Genomic DNA, 17433 nt, shown 5'->3' on the forward strand with positions numbered 1-17433 from the left:
GGGAAGTCAGCACTGCATCCCAACAGTGCTGAAGGGAAGCCAGACTACCTCAGGTGGCAGAGAGGACAGAGCCCAACCAGGCAAGATGCACTTCTGTAGCAAGAACAAGGCTGCAAGACAAGCTTTCCCTCTGACCAACCTGCACAGATCCACACTGCAGGGCCATTCACAGATGGCAGCAGCTTTGGCTTCAGCAGATGCTGAAAGCAAGAATGCTGCTTCCCCATCACCTGGGTTTCCAGGGTCTCTACTCCCTGCTCTGCCATTCCTCAGCTCCCCAGGATTTCTAAAAAGCAGCAGCTCCTCCTGGGCAGCTGGCCCAGGTCCCAGCCCACACCCATGTTCCACCCCAGCCATTCTTTCACAGGGCGGAGCCACTTTCACAACAGGAGCCTTGACACATTTCCTGCCCTGAGCACCTCTCTACCAAAGCACTTGGAAATAATTTGCCATCTGCTTCATCAGCACACTGCTATCACTCTCTCTCCCCTCAACACAAAAACTTGCTACAGCAGCTGCTTCTCCCAGCCCTGCCTACAACCACACTGGGCAGGACCTGGAATAGCTTCTGAACACAGCAAGCCAGGAAAAACAAGAGGGCAGAGCCATTTCTCCTTCTGTTTGTTTATTTGTGATAGAAGAGCAGCCCAATCTGACAGGGCCTGGCTCCTTCACCTCATCAACAAGGCCACCAGCATGGTTTTGGTTACAGCCAGAGCAGGTGATGGATACCAGGCCCAGGAGAGCTGCTGTACTACCCTGCTGTAGGCAGAGTACACCTTCACCCAGGCCCAGTCAGATCCACAGAGGCAAGAGGTGCTCACTGTCACACTACTGCAGGGCATGCTACAACCATCCTCCGCTGTGCTCACACCAGGCCAGAGCAGGGCTGGTCCCAAGCTGGAGAGCCCAGGCATTGATTCTAGGGGCAATTATTGCTCAAGTCTTGAGTTTGCAGGAATGGAATCAGTCCAAGGCAAGGCTGAGCTTGGCCTCCCCCACTCTGGAGCAAGCCACCAGCTGCCATACAGGATCACGTAAGTGTGGCTAAACACACACACACCAAGCACCCAGCCCAGGCACAGAAAGTCAAGGCAACCTGGGCTTATTGTGTGGGGGAGGCATTTCAGGCTGTCACAACCCCTGCTATGCACCAGGCACAGGGCATGTGTACTGTACTGGGCAGGTGTGGGCCCTCAAGTCCCACACACACTGCCCCTACATTCTCCACAGCCACACCTGAGCACAGACACACCAAAGCTGGACCCCCGCACCTGGGCACACAGGGACCAGGAGGGACATGCAGCACTGTGGCATGGAACAAGGTGGCACAAGGCATGGTAGAGCAGGAGCGCTCACGCTTGAGCTGGCAGCAGCAAGCAACCAGGGACAAGTCTGCTGATCCACACAGGCTCTCATGAGACAGGGAAGAGGAGAGGGCACCAGGACAGGGACCGGTCTCTTCTTTTGGTCCTACTCAGAAGGAAATGGCCTCCAGGCAGAAGGGCCAGATGTAGGCACTTGGGGGAAGTTCCTTTGGAAACACTGGAATGGGACTGCAGCCCCACAGCTGTGATGCACGCAGCTGCCTCTCTGCTCAGCAACACTAAGAAACAGCACAAGCCCTCCCAGGAGCAGGAGAAGTTGCCCATGGCTGCTCAGAGCAGAGGGGCTGGACATGCAGACAGAGGACAGCAGGGCTGGGCACAGGGGTACAACAGTCTTTAGGCACTTGACTTGGCTAGTGGCACCCAGGAGCAGGGGAACAGGTCCCAGCTGCCTCTGCCCCGGGGCTCTCATTGGCTCTGGGAGGGTCTTGCCCTCTAGTTGGCTTTGACCTTGCCGTTGGTGACAGTGCCATTCTCATGGATGCTGCTACCATTGTGCTGGACTGCTTGCTGAGCCACCCTGGGCAACCGTTTGCCCTTGGTGTAGGACTGGTACCAAAAGTTGGAGAACAGGATGAAGAAGATGGTCCCATAAATCCAGATGAGGTGGATGAAGATGGGGAACTGGTACTGGCAGCTGGGCATGAAGTAATACTGGGAGATGTGGACAGAGACAATCACGAACTGCGCCTGGGAGCAAGTCAGAGCAGGGACAAGTTATTAATTGGAGCAGGATCAGGGATCCCACTAGAGACCTTCCTTCTAGGTGAGACCTTCCTTTCCCAGTCCATATAAGAGGTCCTTATGGAAGGGGCAGATACAAGTCTCAAGGCAGCATATGCCTCTCACCCTCCCAACACAGCTGCAGCCCAGGGGCAGCAGGCTGAGCAGCACCCACACCCTAACCAGGCTGGTAGGGCTATCAGAGGCCCAGAGTGGGCCAGGGCTGCTAGAAACCCAGAGCAAGAAGCTGCAGAAGAGACACTACAGCTGCTGGCTGCACCTTTCACAGGTACAGGGGCTGGCCTGCCCGTCGTATCAGAGGCAGAGCACATGCTCTGCTCCACAGCACAGACTCACCAGCTGGATGGCTGTGATGTGCTTCTTCCACCACAGGTACTTCTGAAAGGCAGGTCCTGCTGCTGAGAGCCCGTAGTAGAAGTACATGACAACGTGCACCATGGAATTGATCATGGCATGAAATGAGCCCATTCCCCCTGTTAACACAGATTTTCATTAGGATAAGTCAATCCTCCACAGCAGTTAGCACTACAAGGAGCTCCTAGGAGCCCAGCAGGGCTGAAAAACCCTTCTCAGCATGCTGGGGCTAACCTCACCCTTTCCTTAAGCTGTGCACTCCCACAGTTTCCATCTTACCTGGACCAAACTTTGCTCCCCACCACCAGCTCCAAGGTAGAACAGAGTGGTGGAAGAGGTGCAGGAATGTGACCTGTTCATTCTTCTTCCGCAGGACAAAGATCACCTGCAATGAGAGCCCAACAGCATCAAAACCTGCAGCCCTGAGAGCAGCTAGAGCAGATGGGGCCACTATTTCATGGTGTCTGATCTCAGCCATGCTTCCACTCGCAGCTCATGGCCACCACATATTAGGTCACCCCACAGCTTCTAGAGCTATAATATTCCAAGAGTAACTTCTGCAACAGCCTAGAGTGGCCTCCTTGGCAGCGAGGCCAGACAGAAGCACTGCCAGGTCAGACTGGAAGGGCTCAAGAAAGTACGTACCACAAGTACACCAGGCCCCAACTCCCTGCCCAGAAAGCAGTGACAAGGGCTCCTCTGTAATTCACTCACCGTGTCTGTCAGTTCAATGAACTTGGAGAAGACAAAGAGCCAAGCAACACTGACCATCTGTAACAGAACAGGTTAACATTAGTGACCCACCTCAACCTGAACATTCCCCATGAGCAAGGGTCTCCATTCAGTAACCCTGGGGTGAAACAGAGCCAGAGACTGCAAGTTTTCTGCCTCAGGAGAGGCAGATAGCTGTGACCTTGCTTTCTAAACAAATGCTAAACAAAGGCTACCCCCACTTATCAGGAGAGGGACAAGAACTCACCCTGAGGGCCTTGGGATCCTGTGAGAAGTCCACAGGGTCACATCGCCAGGTGTACCCAGTAAGCCACCCTGCCATCAGGAACTGCAACAAGAGCATCATCAGGGTGAGGGCCAACACACCACCCACTGCACTTCTCAAGCCCTGCAGAGAAGGGCAGGGAACAGTCCGCAAAAGGGCTGCCCATCACCCCTGCAGCTTGCATGGACTGCTTTGTATACACACACAAAGCCTACTGCTGACAACTCACCTCATAGACTATGTAAAGTGAGAGTCCCACCAGAAAGAAGTTGTATAGCACCATGAACTTCTTCAGGTTTAAAGGTTTTCTGTTGGCCATTAGCCGGGGACCCAAGGATAGTACAAAGTAGACATATGCCAGAAGGATGCCCATCACAAGGAACGGGGACTGCATCAGTGGATAGTCAGCAATGCGAGGGTCTGCAGAGAGAGCCACGGTGCAGAGCAGTTAGCATCCTCACCCCAATCTGCTGCCAGCAACGCTACTGCCAGAGTAGAGGCAAGGACACGGCAACCTTGTTCTCCTAGGACGGGAGTGCAGATATGGGGGCAGTTTAGGAGCACAGGCTGGTAGAGCCAGCTTAACTCAGTAAGGTACAGCCTTAAGCCATGCTGCAGGGCAGCCTGGAGCACAGGCCCTGAGGCAAGACAGCCTCATATCAGGCAGCCCCCCAAAAAACCCAGAGCTGCATCTATGTCAGGGTAGAGGCAGGATGCAGCTAGACCCAGACTGCTCCCAGAGCAGAGCCCTGCAGCTGGGTAGAGCCACTCACCTGCTTTCTTCATGAAGTCCTGATACATGGTCACGATCCCCTCCATGGTGGTGGCAGTATCTCTGTGGAGAGAGGAAGAGCAGATCAGGTTGATGTTTTCCCAGTAGGGCAGCCTGCAAAGCACAGCCCTGCAGATGAGCAAATTTCAAGCACAGCTTGAGGTTCAGTGATGTATCTGGCCAGCATTGCTCTCAGCTGATTACACACCAGCATCCACTTTGCCGTTGCACCACACACTCCCCACTTCTCCTCACTGAGCTTGGCCCTGTCTCCCCAGCTCTGCTGGGAACCCCATCACCAGTCCTTCCAAGCCAGAACCCTAGGAAATCTTCCAGCCTTAGCACTGTATCTCCCACCTCTTAGTCTTTCTCCTTCTGTACAGGCTCCAGCACTATCACCCACGATCACTATGATGTTGCCACCAGCCTTGCCACCCATACCCACCCAGCACGCTGCTCTGCCTGACCAAGGTGCAAGGGAGATGCAAAGCTAGCCCACACTCTCCACAGAGCAGTGCCTTTCTGACCTGCTTTGGGCTCCTGCCCACTGATCCCCACGAGGAGCAACACAGCATGACTGGTAGACCCACTGCATGAGGAAGGAAAACTATCAGTTCAGAAACCAACACCAGTTTCTGGTCTCAGAGTTCCTGGTTCCACATCCTTGCTCAAAATCCTCCTGACAAGAGCTTCTACCCCATAACCCAGGACCTCAGAGGCTAGGTGCATCCTATTTGGCAACAACACTTCCAGTCCCCTTCCAAACACAGGACAGTATCCCCAGTTAGGGGAGAAAGCCACAGGAAAAGGATAGAGGGCTACAGGGAGGACTGGCACTCCCCACACTTGCTCAGCCTGTGAGCACATACCAGACAGTGATCCAGCCAGACACTCTCCAGAAGAGCAGGAAGGGCTCAGGCTCTTGCTGCTGCAGGCAAGTTTGAAACACCCTCACCACACTCCCCAGCCTCTGCCCAACCCAAAGGACACCAGAGCAGCATGAAGGGAGGCAGTGCACAAGCCCAGCCTCACCTGACTCACCCACCTGTGAGGGAGTAATTCCCCAAGGCTGCTACCAGACACTCCACCTACCCCTTCCTCCAGGAAGATGCACAAGAATCACTGCCCACACACAGGCCTGAGGAAACAGGTCCCCAATCCAGTCTCTCCAGGAGGTTTATTGCTGTCACCACCAGGAAGCACACAGCCTTTCCCAGACCAGCAGCTGGGAGGCTGAAGCCAGAGAAACCTTCTTCCCAGTAAAGGTCCCAGTTGGGGGAGCACCCTGCAGCCACTGCCACCTCAAGCCCTCAGACAGCATCAGCATCACTCCCTCAGCTTTGCTCAGCAAAGTGCTCCTTGTTCTAGCTGGGACTCAGGCAGGACAGCAGCAAACACTACTGTGCATGCAGTATTCACCAAGCACCTATGTGACAGACTTCACTGGCAGCAATCTTAACAAGGGCCTGGCACACACCATCCTGGCTCACCGTTCTCTGCAAATCACTTCAGTGCAGCAACAGTGTTGGCTCTGTGCCTGCCTGCTCCTACCCTGTGTGCTCCTCTAAACTAAGGAGTGCCACACAACTTGTCTCTAACAGCAGTGGGGTGGAACAGGTCTCCCTCTTCTCCCACAGTACTTACTCCTCCAAGCAAGACTCCAGAGCAGCCTGCACAGCCATGCACCCCAGGGACAGAACCCAAGAAGTTTTGCTGTGCTTCACAAAGCACAGAAGGTGGCTCCTCATGCCATCTTGGAAACAGCTGCAGCAATAAGGCAAAGCCCACTCAAGACTGATCCCCACACCTCAGGGGCACCAGCAGCAGAATGGATGCTCATCTTCCCAACTTGAGGTTTCAAGGGGTTTAATAGCAAGTAATACTCACTGTGATACAAGTAATATTTAAGGTCCTGGGCACTGCCAAGATTTTCTACTCTCCAAGTGCAGCAGAGGCCAGAAAAGCCTAACAAGAACTATAGCATCCTTGAGAGCCAGCCAAGGCTCCAGCTGTGGGAAATGCAGTAAGTACAAGTCCTGAAAGCTGCTGAGCTTCAATGGCTAAAAGCAAGCTCCAAACTTGTCTGTCTAGTTTCAGCTCTCAACCACTACATTCAGCTACACCTTTATTTGCTAGATTGAGGAGCCCTCAAGAGTTAGTTCCCAGCACAGGTACCTGATTTATTCAAGCTCTGTGTTTATCTTATCGAGCTGGATGAGTCAGCCTTACTACAGGTCCACAGCAGAGATGAAACTCCTGCGAAGCACTTGCCTGTTTTCAGCAGGCTAGGATGAGAAGATAGTATCAGTCACTCACTAGGTCCAAGCTACATCTCACACTGCAGGGAAACACTTGAGCTCAGGCACTACAGATTACTTTGACTCTGATTCCAGCAAGGCTCCGGCACTACTGGACAACTAGGACCCCAGCTCCAAACAATCTGGGGTCCTATGACACTGGGGGCTTCAGGTAAGAAGACTCACACTGCAGTTTTGCCCTGACAGACCTGACAAAGGCTGCACAAGGATCATTCTGGCAGCAGCTCTGAACCCAGACAACTGTCCCCCCCAAGCAGTGGGAGAAGCCCACTTCAACGCAGCATTAGCACAGAAGTCCCCACCAGTATGAACAGCAACAAGTTCCTCTTACTGCTGTGCCTCATGCAGCACCTGCAGCACTCCTGCAGCCATACCTGCCACAGGGAGGGGCACTGGACTTGTCTCAAACATGGGCTCTGGGCAAGCACCAGGACTTCTACCAGGGCAGAATGAGCAGGATTACACTACAGGCCATTATAAAGAGGACATATGCATTTTCCACAGCTTCCCTAGGCAGAACAACATCCTGCTGCATTCAGCTAACAGAGCAACATCTCCAGGGAACCCCTGAGGTCTTTGCAAGACCTGGTATCCACACTGATATGCTACATGGTCCTGCATTAGACAGAGGCTGAAGTGTGCCTCGCTCAGTGAGCGGATGCAGGCATGCCTCATCCTCCTCTGATTCCCAAGGGGCCATCATCAGCCTTGGGGTGTTGGCAGTCAAGCTGCAAAGGGGGAGTTGTAGAGCAGGCCCAAGCATTACCTTCACCAAGCAGGAAGATGCCAAACACACCATCCTACCTGAGCCATAGCTCCACGCCAGCCTCTCTACTGCAGGCAGAGATTTTCCAGCCTAGAGCAGCAAGTGTCTGGGAACCTGAACTCACCCCTGCTATTTCCTCTGTGCACATCATCAGCACGTGATGTACCTCTGCACTTTAAGAGACATTCACCATCCAAGACTGGCATCTGCTCTTACTGCCCCCCATGCTACACTGCACATCACACAGTGCAGACATTTACAGTTCAGTGGATGGATTTGCCTTCTCTGCACAGGGGAGACTGATTCCTCCCAGATCGTGATCCTCTTGGGCAAGGAACTGGGAGGAGATGGGGAACCCAGAGCTGAGCCTTCAACAGTGAAAGAGGAGTCAAACAAACAGGTCCAAGCACCACAAAGCATCAGGAACCCCTGGGGCCCAAACACACCCTGCACAATACCTAGAGACCTTGCAACACATCTGCTTCCACCTCTCACTAGCAGGGTGTCACTTCCCCACTCAAAAAATTCCCACTATTTGCAAGCCAGAGTACCAGGCCACATTCTGCCTGAGTAACCAACATCAAGGATTAGATACTTGTTTATGCCAAGCAACATGCAGCCTCTATGTCCAACAAGCTATACAGCTCATTAGTGCAACTTCAGCAAGAACAGCAAGGCCCTTTATAACCAGCCCCAGCATCCCAAGAGCAGTCAGACCACAGCATTGTGAACTTCAACAGCGACCAGAGCTCAACCCAGTTAGTTTTGTTAACAGCCTCACAGGGCACATCTCTCCCCACACAGCCACCATCTGCAAGCAACAGACTCAGCCCCAGCCATCCAACACCCAACACTCCTACCCCATCAGCATTCGAGTCAGAAATCAGTCCTGTAATAAGTGAGAAGGCAAGCCACCCTAATCTCCCCAGCAGTTTAATTATAGACAGCACCAAACAGTCTGGTAGGTGGCCACAGAGCTGCCACCGCAGGGAGAGCTGGCACAGGGCCCTTGCTGAACTGGCTAAAGCAGGCCTGACCCCTGTGGGGCTCCCAAGGGAGTAGCAACCCTCAGAGGTCAGGAGATAACCAGCTGGCCAGAGATCAAACCAACGCTCATCCCTGACCTATCAGCCATCAGCAAGACTTGCTCCCTGATGCAACTGAGCTCTGCTGTCTCCCAGGAAGAGGCATCTTCTTCCCCAGCTCCCCACAACAGCACTGGCCCAGTTTTCTGGAGCTCCAAAAAGTCATTGCAGGGTCCACCAAGACCTGCACACAGCTCCATGGGCCCAGGGAGCAAGTTTTCCAGCAGAGCTATAGAGAACTGTCGTTCAGGAAGAGCTACTGTCACTGTGGAAGAGTGGGACTGACCAACCCAAGGTCTGGTAGCCCCAGACAGGGTTGCACATAGTAAGCATAGAGGCATTTCAAACCATCACCAAGAGCTGTCAGTCACAGCTCCAGGAGAAGCTCTCCTGAGCTTACACACAAGTGAATCCAGCAAGATCAGGAGCACAAAACCATGTTTGCCCTGAACAACACAGGAGCAGCAAGGCAGCCAAAGTAAGCCAAAGGGGAGAAGGAGTCTGGCGAGACAACACAAGCAGCAGTAGCATACTCCCATTTTTTATGAACTCTGCAGTAAGATCACTCAGACTGAAGTCTACCATGAAGCAGAGAAAACTGGATTTGGATCTCCTCCTTCTGCTGCCGCTGTGTGCCAAGGTAAAAGGGAGAGAGGCCTGTAATCACTCAGTGTACACTTGCTTCACACACAGCATCTCAGGACACCAGCTCAAGCACATGCAGCAGACAGCACCTAACAGGAGAGCTGTATGCAAGTACACCTGCATCACTGGTAATGATTTCAGCCATCCCACTGAAGATTCAGTTAAGGCACTGCTGCCCACATTCTATTAAAGTCACATTTTTCCCCCTCAAGAGGAAAAAAACCAAATAAACCAAACCATAACCTAAAGAGATGCCTGTGCACCAGCTTACGGGGCACACATCATGGTTTAATCCCAGCCAGCAACTAAGCACCACACAGTCACTCACCCTCCTTCATGGGATGGGGAGAAAGGCAGAAGGGTAAAAGTAAGAAAACTCATGGGTTGACTATTTAAGTAAAATATAATAAGTTGTAATGAAAAGAACAACAAAAAAAGAGAAACAAAACCCAAGAAAAACTACTGATGCAACCACTCACCACCTACCAACTGACACCCATCCCATCCCCAAGCAGCTATCACTGCCTCCCAGCCAACTCCCCCCAGTTTATACGCTGAGCATGACATCATACAGTATGGAATATCCCTCTGGCCAGCTTGGGTCAGCTGTCCCAGCTGTGTCCCCTCCCAGCTTCTTGTGTACCTCCAACCTTCTTCCTGGCAGGACATGAGAAGCTGAAGAGTCCTTGACTTAGTATAAGCACTACTTAGCAACAACCAAAACATCTAATGTGTTATCAACATCATTCTCATCCTACATCCAAAACACAGCACTATACCCGCTACTAGGAAGAAAGTTAACTCTATCCCAGCTGAAACCAGGACAGCACACCAGACCAGTCTGGTAGCAGCTATGTTTGAAGTGTGGAAAGCCATACCAGCAGATTAGGGCAAAGCAGAAAAGCAGAGCTCTCCTGGCCTGGCATCTTGGCTCTGATGACTCAGGACAGGCTCTCTGCTGATCATGGTTTGAGGACAACTAGTCCCAGAACTCTCAGCCCACAACATAACTACAAAGTCTACAAGGAAACTTCATGCTAACACCACCAGATAAGTTTTCCTACTTGAATCACATCTATTTGTCACTTCCTCTGGCTTAGCTACCTCATGCTGAGTGTCAAAGGACATGGCTAACAGCCTGGCACTGCATGCTCTGCACCAGCATACTTTGAAGTCAGTAGAGGACTGTACTCACAGAAGGGACACAAGCTCTCAAACCCTTGATATGCAACAGCTCTTGCAAGAGCTGTCATTGCAATTGGTGCAGGAGGCACACTGGCTCCAAGTGGCAGGAAGTGACCTGTCTGGAGTGGAGGAGTTTCCCCACCTTCACCAAGTGTGTGTCAATGCCCTATCACTATCTCACACAGTGGCTGTCAAACCCTCAGGCCTTTGGATAGCATCCTACAGAAGGTTTAAGCTCTCTCCTTCTCATGCTTGTTGGAAGCAGAGAGAGCAAGAGGAGACTCCTAGATTAGCAGGCAAGCTCTGCAGAGCCTGAGCAGTCAGTGTGGCACCCTGCAAGCTTTCAGGGGATGGAGCAAGCAATAGGGTACCAGTAACCTTGCACAAAAAACAAGGCAGGTAATCAGACTTCAAGGTCCCACAAGAGCACGTTGCAGTAAAAGGTCTATATGCACAGCAGTGTTTTTTCAGGGACAGCACCTCCCCGGGCTGATCAGGCAAGCTGTTAGAGTAGGCTTACTACTTATCACGTTCAACACTGGTGGCTGCATATTCAGGGCACCGATATCAGTACAGATGAGAGCAGTCAGGGGGGAAAAGGCAACATTTGTCAAAAAGTCTGACATAGCAAGGAACAAAGGAGTAAAGAATTGAAGAAAGAAACATGATGAGATAACTACAGAAGTGGAAAATAAGGTAATTCCTTCCTGAGCTAACCACACTGAGCTGTGTCTGCTCTCATGCAGCACTAAGTGAGGGGGGAAGGAGGTGGAGATGCCTGGGCTCTCTCTGAAGTGATGGCACCCAGCAGCCACCTCAGCATGCATGGGAGAGCACACACAGGAAGGACAGAACTATGCAGGTGACAGAGGAGGGCAGGCAGGGCTAGACAGAGCAAGGCTGACTCCTGACACCTGCTCCTAGAAATAGGTCAAGCCTTCTAAAGCCCTCTAGCAGAGGAACACAGAGCACCCCTATCTGGAGGTGGGACAGACTGCACCAGGGCATTCATCTCTGGTTTTACTCATTATGCAAATACCTCACTACAAGGCTTCACCTCTGTTCCCACGGCAGTGTCTAATCATTACACAGTAATGATTACTGTGCTCTGTCCCATCCAAGCCTGTGCATTAATTGGACAGGCACACCAAGACAAGATGGACATTTAAAGTCTACAAATCAAGATGGAGAAAGGAAAGACTCCTAAAATCCCTTCAACAGCTCTATCTGAGCCATTTAAGATGCTCAGTGTGAGCCCAGAGTCATTGCTCATTGAGAGAAGGGGTCACTGCCTGGAACTCACCAGGACATCAGCTTTGGGCCTCCCTACCCTGCGCACCAAGAAGGCAGTGCAGTCACACAGCCACCTTCTAACGAGGGAAAATGACGTTCTCCAGCCATACTAGAAATGTCAGACCCCAGCAGCACAGTATATGCACCACAGATCCCAAGAGGTGTAAGGCTTAATAGATACTGTCTTAATAGCTTCTCAGCCCTGCACACACTAAAAGCATTAGGCCTGATTATCTCCACACAGGTGTAGGTGGACCACTCAAAGCCAGGGTTGTTGCTCCTACTGCTGCTCCTGTACAGACAGGGAAAGCCTCTTAGGGTTAAGAGGCAGCAGCATGAGATATAAATCTGTATACAAAGCAAACCATGAGAGCAATCTAGCTGATCTGATCCACAGAGTAAGAGCACTCCTTGCAGCAAGGCCAGAGAATTTGCTGCCACAGTGACAGCTTACCACTGTGATCCATCCTACAGGCAAGAATCAACCAGAAATTAAATACACTGTGAAACACTAAAGAAAAAAAAAAATCAAGAACCATCAGATTTGATTACCACCTCCACAGTGCCCAAGCCACTAAAGTCTCAGGTAGCATCCAGACACAGGCCTGCTGGTGAGGAGCTGGCAGCTGCAACTTATCTCCAAGCAACAGCAGCCCAACTTCTGCAGGGAAGAGCCCTGGCTCCTGGGGAGCAGCTCCTCCCTGCAGGAGCCCAGGCTGCCTCACCTGTTTGACTGGCAAGAACCAGACTTTCTAGCCCAAGTACTCCCACCATCTGACAGCCAGCAGGGCACATACCAGTACAAATCCAATAGAAAAGCATAGAAACACAGAAGATCTCTTGGGCCATCACAGGCACCACTCCCAGTATCTCCTGTAAGCTTCTTCCCAAAAGAAGGATCTCAGCCTCAGTGTTGACTGTGCTGTAACCCTAGCAGAAAAGGGGAAGTGTTCACCTGCAACCTTCAATGACAGTGCCAAGCCAAGCTTGCAGCCTGCTTCTGATACCAGCTTCAGAGCTTCCTGGGCATACCAGGCTTTTCCTCCACCAGGAGAGAAAGGAGACACTACACACCTTGAATAAGCTCACTTATTTTCACCTCCAAAACATGGTGCTGACCCTCTAGGTCGGAGCTAGTTTTCACTTCTCTAGCTTCAGTTTTAACAATACTTTCTCTAATGTTACATTTCTGCCCCAAAGGACCATATAATCCCCTCATATCTAACAGACTTTAAGGAAACAGAAGTGAGAATATGAGGCAAGGCAGAACCGCAGAGGCCCAGGCTGTGTGGGCAGCATGGCTTACTCCCCACAGCAAGATGCAGCAAGTAGATGCTACAACAGCTGGCATCATGCTACTTGTCATACAAGCAGACTGTCAGCAGCAGCTCACACTAATGAGCTAGAGGGTCTTCCTAGGAAAGAGATAAGACACAGCAGTCTTAACCAAGTCCCAAGGGCTCAGCAAACTGTTTAACACTCCAAATCATCCTCAAGAAGCTGCCCAGCAGGTCTGGTGGGAAGGTCAGCTCCATCCAGCTAGGAATCTGCCCTGGCTGCATTCTGGCAGAAGAGAAGGTGGTCAATTTGGGGCAGCACAGCAGGATGGATGAACTGCTGCACATGCAATTCTGGCCTCTGAGAGGGGAGGAGATGCTCTGAGGGAATGCATTAGCAGGGAAAGTACTGGGTGTTAACCCATCCTGCCCACTGAGCATAGGAAGGGGTACTGGCCCACTTCTTCCTGCCCTTAGGACTCCAGAACCAAGGTGGTCAGTCACAGGGAAAGTACTTGACAGTCCCCCTGTGGGAAACAGGCTGGACACAGAGGCATATGGATTGCCACCCCCAAAGCCTCCTCTTCTGTCATAATGCCTATGTATTTACACTGTCTCATTTAGCCTGTTACAGAAATCAAAAAGCAGCAGCTTTCCCAGCTGCCCCTTCATTACAACAGAGGAACAGGCCCCCATAAGAGACCCATAGATTAAGTCCAGTACCACCTGTGGAAGGCCAGATGAGCATTTGGCCATGGTTTAATAAAACTTGCAGTTGCCCAGCAAGTGCAGACCCCAGTGCACAACCACACACCAGATGTGAGCTTGCAGCCAGGCTACTGCTGCTACTAGGAAGGTGACAGTGACCTCCTCCTCCTCCTACTGGCATTCCAGAGCAAGGGCCAGAGGGAGGCCAAGCACCTACACGAGCCGGCACTCAAAGCTAACATTGTGTCGCAGCAGCGAGGGAGGCCTGGTACTGCCACCCTGCCCGGGGAGGAGGGAAGAGCCATCTCAATGGTACATTGATGCTGAGGGCTGTGTAGGAGAAAGCGCTCTGGCCACCACAGGCTGCTCTCACCCTGCCCCAGTAGCCGTCCTCAGCCACTCAACATCCCCGCAGCTCTCAGCCGGGGCCGAGCCCGACAGCCGCTCCAGGACGGGGCTGTCAGGGAGCCGAGCGCAGCCGGGGTCTCCGGGCAGTGCCCACCCCCAGCGCGGCTGCCCCAGCACAGGCACCTGGCCCCGCTGCCGGCTGGAGGGAGCGCCGAGCCCGGCAGGGACCCGACCCCCCACCCCACGCCGGGATCGCGAAGCGCGGGCGGCTCCCGGCACGGCCTCGGGGTGGGGCTCCGCCGGGGCCTACCGCCACTCCGGGCCCCGGAAGCGCCGTACCGCGGCCCGGCCGAGCGCCGGCACTGCCGCCAGCGGGGCCTGCACGGCCGGGCCCGGGGCTGCCGCCCGCCTGGCGCTGCGGGAAAGGGCCGCTGCGTGACACCCCGGCGGCTGCTGGCCACAGGGAGGCTCCGCACCGAGGGGGGGGGTCAAGCCACCCTCCAGCGAGCCGCGGGCGCGGCCTGCCCTGCTGCCTGCTGGAGGGGCAGGCCGGGAACAGGCACACCCGCCGCCCCCAGCCCCACGCAGCGGTGATCCCCTTCCCTGAAGTTGTACAGCCACCAGATCTCGACCCGCAGAGGAAACCAACCCCGGGCTCAGAGCCCACCTCTGCCAGCAGCAGGGAGACAGCCCCAGCACAGCCAAGAGCCTGTCCCCAAGCATGGCCACGGGCCAAGCTGTTTGTGCCCTGGCACACACCGAGCAGGGAGAGACAGTCTTTCCTCCTGGCAGGCTGGGACAGCATCCCAAGCACCGCATGGGGACAGTACAGAGAGGACAGTTCTGGCATACAGCTGCCCCAAAGGAGAGCAGCCTGGCAGCAGGAAGGGTGGCACCCAAAGGGGCTCTGGGACAGCAGCACCAGGCTGTGAGCTGTGGGCTCCAGGAAGCCCTGCAGCTCCTCACACCATCAGGATTCTGCTGCTCTAAAAAAAAGGATTTCAACTTGGACTCCACTCATCTTCCTTCCTCTGACACAGGTGGGCCCACACACCACTGGCCTGTCACAAAGATCCACACTGCTACCAGAGTCACCCCTCTCTCCAGGGGGGTGACAACCTCCACTAGCACCTTCCTACCTGATGGCAGCCGCACCCAGCCTCACCACCTGCCAAGCACATGTTGCAACACTCATCAGGCCACAGCCTCCCCAAACTCATCCCTCCACCACTCAGGGAGGGGGGCACCACCCTCCTCCCCTCCCTCAGAGCATCCTGAGTGACAGGGACACAGACAGGACACAGCCTCCTCCAGCCTCTTTAGCAGGTGCCAAGCCAGCACATGGCCTCACCAGGGCATGGCCCACCACCCCTGCCAGGCAAAGCTTCAATCCCAAATCAGCCAAACCCCTCAGCACTCCCCTGCTCTGCAACAGTCTTCAGCAAACAGCCCCCAAAGCCCTTCCAGCACACCCCACCTCAGACACCTCCTCCCAAGCCCTGCCCAAACTCTCCCCTCAGCCCAAAAATCCAAAAGGACTCCTGGAAAGACCAAACACCCACACCCCTAACCAGGGCCTGTCCCAGCACCCACCACCCCGGCAAGGTTTTTCACCCCCAACGCAACACACCGACTGCCACACTGACTCACCCCACAGCCGCACCCGCTCTACCCGCCACCACGGCTGCTCCCGCTCTTAAATATGGCTGCCCTACCCCCCTCGCGGCTGCCGATTGGCCTCGGGGGGTGAGCTCCGCCCTCTAGGGCGGAGCTCGCCCCCCGAGGCCAATCGGAGCTGGCGCCACCGCCCGCCCATCCGTAGCCACGCCCCCCTGGCAGCGCCTCAAGGGTCGGGGCTGCGCAGCGCCCTGACGTTTTGATGGGGGGTGCGGTGCGGGGTTTTGGGGCGGGTTTAGCTGATTTAAAAATCAGCTGGGCGAGGCAGCCGTCTCGAGGGCTGGAGGGGGGAAAAATGCAAAAATGACTGGGAAAAGGCAGGGAGTTTGGGCAGGGTGGGGTGTGGAGGGTTGGCTGGAGGGTGGTGGTGAGGGCCCGAGGGAAATGGCGGAAAGGGGGTCCTGGCATTGCTTTCACTCCGACCTCTGCTTTCTCTGGTGCTTGGGAGGTGAAACCGGCCCAGTGGCCGTGCTCCACCCCCAGCAGGTGAAGCAGAGTGGGCAGAGAGGCCAGGTGAAGCCAGCATCATCACCTGCAGCCAAGGCACAGCCTCCTGGGCACTCACAGGTGCCGGTGCCTTCACCTTCACAGGAGCTCAGTGTCAACGGGAGGCCCTCAACTTGGATGGTTTAGGTGGAATCTTCCAGTCTTAGACTTTTAGGAGACAACAATAAACAAGTGGCACATATGGTCATTTTTTTTCCCAGTGACACCACAACAGCTACTGTGAGCGTTTGGAAACAGAGGGCAGAAGGACATCCCAGAGATGTTAAGTCTGCATGTTGTTTCCAGCACCACTTCATCCTGTGTTGTCTTCATAGACTTATCAAGCTTAATCTTAAACAGTGGCGGGGCTTTGACACACTCATCTGATCTGAAGGCAGTTTAGGAATTCACTATTGTAATTGTTAGGAATCATCTTCTCATTTCCAGCTTAATTTGATGCACAGCCAGTTAATATCCATGTTCCTGCACCAACATTGTCTTTCATCTCACATAGGTCCTTGTCTTGCTATTTATGTTCCAATGTATTTGTAGACAGCAATCATCTCCCTCTCAGACATTACATGGAAGACTAAACAAGATTTTCCAGTGTTTTCCTACTAGCCAGCCTGTCCCTGTACCCTGCATGGTAATTCTTCTGGCCATGTTGCTATTCAAGTTCCCTCTCCTGAAGATGGGTGACCAGGAGTGGTCAAAGACTTTGTGCTCACCTAGTGAGAATTCCCCATCTAGATTCACCCTTCTCAGTCCTGCTTTGCAGTGACAGCTCAGAGTAACTCTGTGGCCGGTTACTCCTGTAAGTCCTCTTCTTCAGGTGCTTGCAGCTCACAAAGTCCCCCAAATGAAGTAAAGAACTGCACTCCTGGTGACTTTCATGCCTTTTGTTGGAGGTACAGCATTCCTTTACATGCCACTACAGTGCCAATGCACCACAACATTCTGATTTCCTCAGATTACACCTAATACTTATGCCAGTCCTTAAGGAAAACTATTTATAAGAACAGCCACAAGGTACCTCAGTAGCAACCTTCTGCGTATCCTGATATACGCCCTTTCACCAGGCTCTGCTTTCATCTTGATCTTAACCACTCCTTCCCACATGAAATTCCCCATACTCATTTCTGCCCCAACATCTACCAAGGTTCCCAACTGGTACCAAGGTTCTCGGCTTCTTCCCTGGAGTCCACACAGGGCCTATAGCTTTATAGAAAGGTTTTTTTAACTATCAGTTTAGTCAGACATAATAGACTATATTTTATCCCACTTTCCATTTCCTGTCCACGTGCTGCATCACTCTGTAATTGAGTGCTATTACCATCAGGTTGGGAGGCCTGCAGCTGTCTGGATCACTCTTTCGGTGTCGGTCCTGTTT

At 53.3% G+C, this 17433-nt stretch overlaps 1 protein-coding gene across 2 annotated transcripts; it reads right to left on the reverse strand.

Annotated features, from left to right (window-relative positions):
• Positions 1-608: 608 nt before the first annotated feature.
• On the reverse strand, positions 609-15549 carry ELOVL1 (ELOVL fatty acid elongase 1). 2 transcript variants are annotated; one of them, XM_086753821.1, is made up of 8 exons: positions 15531-15549; positions 4257-4318; positions 3713-3903; positions 3466-3546; positions 3201-3257; positions 2766-2871; positions 2469-2605; positions 609-2078 (listed from the first exon to the last, which is right to left on the reverse strand). In XM_086753821.1, the coding sequence occupies exons 2-8, from the start codon at positions 4300-4302 to the stop codon at positions 1824-1826; spliced, it is 873 nt and encodes a 290-aa protein (XP_086609947.1). In that variant the 5' UTR covers positions 4303-4318; positions 15531-15549; the 3' UTR covers positions 609-1823. The 2 variants fall into 2 exon arrangements, with proteins under 2 accessions (XP_086609947.1, XP_086609946.1); XM_086753820.1 differs by lacking the exon at positions 15531-15549 and adding an exon at positions 4783-4801.
• Positions 15550-17433: the final 1884 nt, after the last annotated feature.

The sequence above is a fragment of the Chlamydotis macqueenii genome, chromosome 8 (assembly GCF_036417535.1).
Source record: "Chlamydotis macqueenii isolate bChlMac1 chromosome 8, bChlMac1.mat, whole genome shotgun sequence".
Taxonomy (NCBI): Eukaryota; Metazoa; Chordata; class Aves; order Otidiformes; family Otididae; genus Chlamydotis; species Chlamydotis macqueenii.

Bases quoted from the DNA above. Each gene is read 5' to 3' on its own strand.
- ELOVL1 (XM_086753821.1), bottom strand. From the start codon at position 4,302: ATGGAGGGGATCGTGACCATGTATCAGGACTTCATGAAGAAAGCAG. The intron at 3,547-3,712 runs GTGAGTTGTCAG...CTCTTGTTGCAG, and splicing joins CACTTTACATAGTCTATGAG to TTCCTGATGGCAGGGTGGCT. The intron at 2,079-2,468 runs GTGAGTCTGTGC...ACTTGCTCCCAG, and splicing joins ACATCACAGCCATCCAGCTG to GCGCAGTTCGTGATTGTCTC.